This window comes from Electrona antarctica, assembly GCF_951216825.1.
Source record: "Electrona antarctica genome assembly, contig: scaffold_1045, whole genome shotgun sequence".
In the NCBI taxonomy this organism is placed as follows: Eukaryota; Metazoa; Chordata; class Actinopteri; order Myctophiformes; family Myctophidae; genus Electrona; species Electrona antarctica.
The window spans coordinates 5,973-15,000 of NW_027637643.1; the positions used below are offsets into that span (position 1 = coordinate 5,973).

The following is a 9,028-nucleotide window of genomic DNA, read 5'->3' on the forward strand; positions in this document are numbered from 1 at the left end:
TCGCGCCTCGGTGCACGGGAGCGCCGTGCGATGAGTGTAAACATGTGTACAGAATAACCAGAGCAGCGAGGAGTGTGTAAATAGCTCGACAGTAAATATGTCTGCCAGTGCAGAGCGAAACGACCGTGTGAGTCTCCAAGACATGAGTCACCACGCAACTATGTCTGTGAACATTCCGTGTGTGTGTGAGTGTGTGTGTGTGTGTGTGTGTGTGTGTGTGTGTGTGTGTGTGTGTGAGTGTGTGTGTGTGTGCGTGCACGTACATGGAGGCTGTGCGGTGGTGGGGCTGGGTGGGGGGAAGTCCTCGGTGAAGTTGACGTTGCACATGTCGCTGCCGCAGCAGCAGAAGTGGTACGTCCCGTTCTGGATCTGAGGGGGCAGGTTGGTCACCACGCAGCGGTCCCCTCGACACTCCTGCTGGTCGGCCAGGTGGGGCCAGCAGCCTGAGAGAGAGACACAGAGAGACAGAGAGACACAGAGAGAGACAGAGAGACAGAGAGACCGAGAGACACAGAGAGAGACAGAGAGACACAGAGAGAGAGAGAGAGACAGAGAGACAGAGAGAGACAGAGAGACACAGAGATACACAGAGAGAGACAGAGAGAGACAGAGAGACAGAGAGACACAGAGAGACACAGAGAGAGACAGAGAGAGACAGAGAGAGACAGAGAGACAGAGAGACACAGAGAGACACAGAGAGAGACAGAGAGACAGAGAGACACAGAGAGACACAGAGAGAGACAGAGAGACACAGAGAGAGAGAGAGAGACAGAGAGACAGAGAGAGACAGAGAGACAGAGAGACAGAGAGAGACAGAGAGACAGAGAGACACAGAGAGACACAGAGAGAGACAGAGAGACACAGAGAGAGAGAGAGAGACAGAGAGACAGAGAGAGACAGAGAGACACAGAGATACACAGAGAGAGACAGAGAGAGACAGAGAGACAGAGAGACACAGAGAGACACAGAGAGAGACAGAGAGAGACAGAGCGACACAGAGAGACATAGATAGACAGAGAGACAGAGAGACAGAGAGACAGAGAGAGACAGAGAGACAGAGAGAGACACAGAGAGACAGAGAGAGACAGAGAGAGACAGAGAGAGACAGAGAGAGAGACAGAGAGAGACAGAGAGAGACAGAGAGAGACAGAGAGAGACAGAGAGAGAGAGAGAGAGAGAGAGCAGGGTTAGTGATCTGAAATTTCATTTGGCCACAAAAGATCACAGGATATATTCAATGTGTCAAACTGGCAAATTGAGCCTATGACACACAGTGCTTCCCTCAGTAGGCTACCTTCACATTCAGTAGATCCTGTGATCTTTTGTGGAGAGATGTAATTTCTTGGGGTCTAATAGGACTATAGTAAATAATTAAAAAAGTAATCGCTATAACATTTTGTAAAGAAAAACATATTTAACCCCATGCTCGAATGCCCCCGCCCCCCCTGTCAAAAACAGCTAAAATCCCTAAAACGAAAGAAAGCAGCAAATTAAAAAACACTCATCACTCATCTTTTACTTTCTCTCATAACCTAAAACATCAACCTTGGTTGAAAAAAACTAAGTTGTCCTTTAAAAAACGTTCAATTCAATTCAAAGGGCTTTATTGGCATGATAAAACATACGTTTACATTGCCAAAGCAGAAAGCACAATACAACAATACAGCAATACAATCAAAACAAAAATATGTACATTTGAAAGTCAGAATCTTCAATAGATCAATTTCTATGTACCAAGATCACTGGTTGCAGGTATAGTGCAGGAATATACACAAAACACAAAACACTTTCACTCTGAAAGAATATATATATTCAAAGAAAATAAAGAAGAGGATCCAAGGCACTCTGTTCCAGTGAGGTGAAAAAAGCCTTTATTATAAGCCATGGCAAAGATCATTACACAGAAAGGACCAATGCGTTTCGGCAATCAGCCTTCGTCATGGGACCCAAGGGACCCTGACGAAGGCTGGTTGCCGAACGAACGGCTTCTTTATCTTCATGATCTAACCTCGCCAACGAGCACCTGTATTCAGTTCAACAAACAAAGGACCACGGCAGCGCTCCCTTCCTCTATTCAACATTTATATTCAAAGATTGAATGGTGGCTAAAAAAATGCAATGATTCTGCAATGTCTGCAATTTCTCTATGTGTCTGTGTGTGTGTGCGTGCGTGCGTGCGTGCGTGCATAAGAGAGACAGAGAAACAGGTACAGGCTTTAGTTCCGACATACTATTGGTCCGACTGTCATTAATTAGACTGACGCCACAAAACCCTAACCTAACCCTGACCGCAAGCAGCACGGCGTGAACGCGTGTCGGACCAACGCATTGTCGGGAGCGGCGGGCGATGTCCGCATGTCGGACCTTTGGCATGACGGATTCTGTGTGTGCAGAAACAGAAACATCACGTGATATCATATGGCATGTCTGACTTGCATCATCTAGGCACATGGGCCGCCAAATAACTAAAAACGCGGGACAACGCTACACACTTCCCAAACTCTTCCCCCTTCTCTAAAACACCCTGGACAACGCTCCACGCGTCCCAGACTCTTCCCCCTTCTCTAAAACACCCTGGACAACGCTCCACACGTCCCAGACTCTTCCCCCTTCTCTAAAACACCCTGGACAACGCTCCACACGTCCCAGACTCTTCCCCCTTCTCTAAAACACCCTGGACAACGCTCCACACGTCCCAGACTCTTCTCCCTTCTCTAAAACACCCTGGACAACGCTCCACACGTCCCAGACTCTTCCCCCTTCTCTAAAACACCCTGGACAACGCTCCACACGTCCCAGACTCTTCTCCCTTCTCTAAAACACCCTGGACAACGCTCCACACGTCCCAGACTCTTCTCCCTTCTCTAAAACACCCTGGACAACGCTCCACACGTCCCAGACTCTTCTCCCTTCTCTAAAACACCCTGGACAACGCTCCACACGTCCCAGACTCTTCTCCCTTCTCTAAAACACCCTGGACAACGCTCCACACGTCCCAGACTCTTCTCTCTTCTCTAAAACACCCGGGACAACGCTCCACACGTCCCAGAATCTTCTCCCTTCTCTAAAACACCCTGGACAACGCTCCACACGTCCCAGACTCTTCTCCCTTCTCTAAAACACCCTGGACAACGCTCCACACGTCCCAGACTCTTCTCTCTTCTCTAAAACACCCGGGACAACGCTCCACACGTCCCAAACTCTTCTCCCTTCTGGCTCCAAAACTATAGAATGACCCGTAGCACTTGCCCTAGCCCCTTAGATAGCACTGTATGTAGACTTAGATAGCATTTTATACAGACTTATAGCATGTTACGTAGACAGCACTAGAATTGCATTTTATGTAGTCATAGCACTTTATAGTACATATGTATGTGATGTATTGCCATGCTTTTTGTTATTGCTTATGCGTAAGTCACTCTGGATTAAGAGCGTCTGCTAAATGCCTAAATTGTAAACCTGTCACTCAACACGCAGTTGGAACATCATACATAAAATGACACAGCCATCATTAAACCAGCAGGAAGGCGGCAGATCAAATTCTTTGTGGATGTGAAGCCAGAAGATGCCTTCAGTTCAGAAGGTTTTTATTGCACTATACCAACTATGCCAACAGGATCTTAACAGGTTGACTGCGGGACCATTTACGGCCGTCTTTCAGGCTAGAGTCCAGCGGTTCCCAAAGTGGGGTCCGCGGACCCCTAGGGGTACGCAACGCATAGCCAGGGGGTACCCGAAATAATTCCCAAAAAATTATTATTATTATTTTTTTAACATTAGAATCATGTTTATCTACGTGGTCATTTCTGCCAAGTTGTGCAATAAACGTATTGTTTGTGTTGTTCATTGTGTTTCTCCCATGTTTGCTTTGGGACTAAAACTACAACATCAGTCAACCTGTCGTGACCCCAAACAGTAACAGCAGGACGCATGCTGCAGAAACAACACAAAGACTCAGGACACTTGAAAGGTTTCTGCGGAAAAATGTCTACCCCAAAAGGGGTACCTGGTCCAAAAAGGTTTGGGAACCCCTGGGCTAGACTGCATACGTTTAAAGTTATACCTTTGAAAACAAGCCATTCTGTGTTTTAATCGTTTGCCCGCGAGGAACATAGGAATATTAACACGTAGAATCTTGTAGCCTGCCACAAACGGAAAAGCCGTTTTAACAGCGATGTATTCATTAATGCATGTTTTAATACGATCGTATCGAAATCTACCGTCCGTTAGCTTTGTTATGCTTCTGACCCAATGGGCGCGGCCATTTTGAAAATGCGCGCGCATCCACTTACATTGCCGGCTCTGTTTTCAGACGGCTTTATCTCACAGAAGCGACATTGCAGAGGACGCTTTGTCCCAGACAAGCGTTTTCAACGGCCTGTAGCAGGCGCTGTGATACTCGCGGTCCACTTTTTCCACCACCGACCGAGAGAACAAGCACCAGCTTCGTCAACACACACGGAATGGTTTCATAGTAAAATGCGATTACGGATATTTGGCTCTTCAAAGTAAGTGTACGCGCGATAAAACCCTGGCAGGACGCGACGGAGGGATTCAATAATGGTAGCGGTAAATGGGTTAAGATACCTCAGACTTGTTCCTTTTTATTGCTGGGAAATATCCCTGAAGAGTTTCTATTAATACATGATAAATATTTAATCAAGATCCTCTTAGCAACAAGTAAGAAAGCGATCACAGGACGCTGGTACCAACAGGACCCACCAACGAAAGATCATTGGATGGACATTACTGAGGAACTGTATGTTATGGAAAAACTAACATTCATACTTAAAGGGGCATTCCACTCATTTTCAACATTTTATTATGTCATTAATATACCTTAGAGCTGTTGTGTGGAAATAATAAAAAAGTCACCCCATTCTGTGTTTCCTAGAACTGTAATTATGAAAAAAATCATTAACATGGTGAAACGAATGATTTTTTTCAGATCTCCAGTTCTAGGAAACACAGAATGGGGGAACTTCCACACAACAGCTCTAAGGTATATTAATGACATAGTAAAATGTTGAAAATGAGTGGAATGTCCCTTTAAACTACAAGAGGATAAGTTCTATAAAAAGTGGTAAAAGCGGGATCTCTTCTCTCAGCCTAGCGATAATGCACGAGGATTTCAATGAATGTATCTTGTAATGTGAAAAATGCAGCCTTGTTTTTGTTTTTGTCTTTCTCCTTTTTTCTTTTTTCGTACATTTTTGTTTTGTTGTCTGTCTTTTCATCAATAAAGATTAAGTGAAAAAAAAAAGCGATAAGGTGACACAGATGCGTCCTCAGGTTGAAATGGGTTAACCCATTTTGGGCGGGAACCCCTTTTGGTGTTAGCATTATGTTATGCTTTAGCTATTGAAAAACAGCAGATCTACAAGCTCATAGCGCGCCACCGAGTGGCGCGCTACGAGCTTGTAGGTCTGCTATTTTTGAACAATCGAAGAACGACTGACATAGAAACATAGCTTTTTCAGAAAACTGTCAGGATGTAGAAGAACATTTTTAGAATCTGATCTCAGGTCAGAATGGGTTAAGCCGACGGAGTACGTCCTCAAGCGCAGCATGTGATTATTAAGAACAAGACGTTATTTTGCAGCATAATTATTTCAGCGCCTCGTTGCCCGTGTCCAAACGACATTATTCTAAATCAAAATGAAACGCTTCCCTCCTGCAGGTTAGAGCCATTGGGGACACGGTCAGCATTTTACAGTCGGGCCACTTAATGTGTGAGGTTAATAATGGGTGAGACATTAAGAAAAGCAGTTAAAAAAACACACACACACACACCAAGGAACTCCTCTGTTAATTACCACAAACTGCAGAATGTCCCCAATTACAGGAGGTGGTAAAAGGATTTTGCAACCTATTTTTCACCCAGTGTCAATTATCTAATGTAATCCTGGGCGCTACACTTCCTCTGCCAACCTGGGGGGGGGGGGGGGGGGCAGCGGACTGACCTCATGCTTCCTTCTATGCATGAGGAGTCCAAGCTGCTTCTTTTCACCTGACAGGAGAGAGAGAGAACATGTGAGGGTACCTACCCTAGGGGACACGGGGAGAACATGTGAGGGTACCTACCCTAGGGGACACGTGGATAACATGTGAGGGTACCTACCCTAGGGGACACGGGGAGAACATGTGAGGGTACCTACCCTAGGGGACACGGGGAGAACATGTGAGGGTACCTACCCTAGGGGACACGGGGAGAACATGTGAGGGTACCTACCCTAGGGGACACGGGGAGAACATGTGAGGGTACCTACCCTAGGGGACACGGGGAGAACATGTGAGGGTACCTACCCTAGGGGACACGGGGAGAACATGTGAGGGTACCTACCTACCCTAGGGGACACGGGGAGAACATGTGAGGGTACCTACCCTAGGGGACACGGGGAGAACATGTGAGGGTACCTACCCTAGGGGACACGGGGAGAACATGTGAGGGTACCTACCTACCCTAACGGACACGGGGAGAACATGTGAGGGTACCTACCCTAGGGGACACGGGGAGAACATGTGAGGGTACCTACCTACCCTAGGGGACACGGGGAGAACATGTGAGGGTACCTACCCTAGGGGACACGGGGAGAACATGTGAGGGTACCTACCCTAGGGGACACGGGGAGAACATGTGAGGGTACCTACCCTAGGGGACACGGGGAGAACATGTGAGGGTACCTACCTACCCTAGGGGACACGGGGAGAACATGTGAGGGTACCTACCCTAGGGGACACGGGGAGAACATGTGAGGGTACCTACCTACCCTAGGGGACACGGGGAGAACATGTGAGGGTACCTACCCTAGGGGACACGGGGAGAACATGCAAACACCACACAGAAAGGCCCTTTTCGCCAACCCCGCCTCGGGTATGGGCACTGATGACGCCGCAGAGGAGAGAACACGCCCCCCCCAGCACACACAGCGTCCGCAGCGGGATTCGAACCCAGGACCTTCTAGCTGTGAAGGCGACAGCGCTACCCACTGTGTTACCATGCCACCGTAAATGTACTTAATATAATGTACTTTCCACAACGGGACGTCTCCGATTCTAACGCACCGTAATGCGATCCTGTCGCCGTGCGAACGGGGTCTGAGGACCTGCTCGCTTTAATTACACTAATGCACGCTAGGGCATTAAGCAACTAGTCGACTAGTTTACTAGTCGACTAGTAAATCCACTAGTCGACCTTGTTTTTTTTTTTTTTTTTTTTTTTTTCCCGATTTTGCAGGCATCAAGATCAGGTAGATTATAGTTATAGTCACCATGTACACAGTTTTTCAATGTACAAATATTTATTTCCAAAAAAATACATAATAGGTAGTTAAACAACTAGTCGACTAGTCGACTAGTAAACTAGGCAACTAGTCAACTAGTAAACTAGGCAACTAGTCAACTAGTAAAAATGACTAGAAGTGAATGCCCTAATGCACGCCCGTACACGACGCCCTTCCTTCCTCTCATCCTCCCGTTTATTGTCCCTCGGTGTCGTCCCTCCATCAAGCCTCCACCAGGCTTCTCTCATTGTTGTGATAAAAGCCCATAATAGGTTATACGTTTGAAATATATACACATTTTTCTAAGATTTCACTTTTGTTTTGGCCCCTATACGTGCTTTCCATTCATCATCATCATCATCCGCCCTGGCCTGCTCTCCGCCCTGGCCTGCTCTCCGCCCTGGCCTGCTCTCCGCCCTGGCCTGCTCTCCGCCCTGGCCTGCTCTCCGCCCTGGCCTGCTCTCCGCCCTGGCCTGCTCTCCGCCCTGGCCTGCTCTCCGCCCTGGCCTGCTCTCCGCCCTGGCCTGCTCTCCGCCCTGGCCTGCTCTCCGCCCTGGCCTGCTCTCCGCCGGGCAGAAGGACTGAGAAAGATGGGCACTCCCTTTTAACCCATTTCGGCCTGACGTAGGAATTTAAAAAATGTCTTTTTAAAATGGTAATTTCTTTATGAAAAACCATGTTTCTATATCAGTGGTTCTCAATATTTCGTGTCAAAGACCGCACAAAATATATGTAATTGGCCGCCGACCCCCATTTGAAAATATGTTGTTCCAGTGACCCCCCTGGAAGCAATTCAAGATTTGAGTTAAAAACTGAAACTCTGAAAGAATATATATTCAAAGATTTGAGGCACATTTTCACGATTTTTCAAAAATAGCAGACCTACAAGCTCATAGCGCGCCACTCGGTGGCGCACTATGAGCTTGTAGATCTGCTATTTTTCAATAGCTAAATTATAACATAATGTTTAAAACACCAAAAGGGGTTCCTGCACAAAATGGGTTAAGCTTCAGCCTTTTGATCACCTTCACGGGGCCGTTTCTTTTTTTTTTGCTGATGTAAACTCTGTACTTGATTCTGTTCTGCGAAGATGTTCAAATAAACTAAACTAAACTATCCCTTTGAATGAATTAAGCAATATTACACCACTTCAGTGATGCTTGCGGAACTCGACTACGTCTCGTTCCTGACCGCATCACTGTCGTGGCAAAAATCACGTTAAACCACACCCTCGAGTGTAATATTGCAATAATACAACAGTCAGTTACCCTTAAAACTAAGAAAATCGCTGAATATTTTTTTAATGACAGATGTAGTCACTACGACCACAAATGTCCCAAGAAACTAGCTAGCCTAGCCACCGAGTTTGCTGCGCTCTGGGAAAACAGAGCAGCTGAATTATTTGTTTTGATTAGGTGTGGAGTGGTGCTCGTTTGATCCACGGGCTAGAAGGCTGTTTCAACCAATCAGATTGCTTCCTCGAAACGACCGTATAATTTTCAATAAAGTAATCAATCAATCAATCAATGAATCCAACCTTGTTTGACCAGATGGACGTCCCCGGGCGGGCTCTTCTCCCACAGGCCGTAGCAGTGGCTTCCCTTGTCGCAGCTGACCGAGTTGTTCTCGGGCGAGATGCGGCCCTCGTCGCCCGGTGGCGGCACCGCGCGGTGCGACTCCCCGTCCGACTGCTGCGGCTGCTGGCGGTCCATGAAGGCACACACCCGCTCCTCGCCCTGGGTGGC

General features: G+C 47.2%; 1 protein-coding gene across 1 annotated transcript in view; it reads right to left on the reverse strand.

Annotated features, from left to right (window-relative positions):
* Positions 1-257: 257 nt before the first annotated feature.
* Positions 258-9,028, reverse strand: part of LOC306918748 (bone morphogenetic protein receptor type-2-like) — a gene marked incomplete at both ends in the record, with an annotated part of 13,401 nt that continues 4,630 nt past the window's right edge. Inside the window, 2 exons of the mRNA XM_079531615.1 lie at positions 258-443; positions 8,821-9,027. Coding sequence (XP_079387741.1) covers positions 258-443; positions 8,821-9,027 — 393 coding nt within the window. The remainder of the gene's footprint in view (positions 444-8,820; position 9,028) is intronic.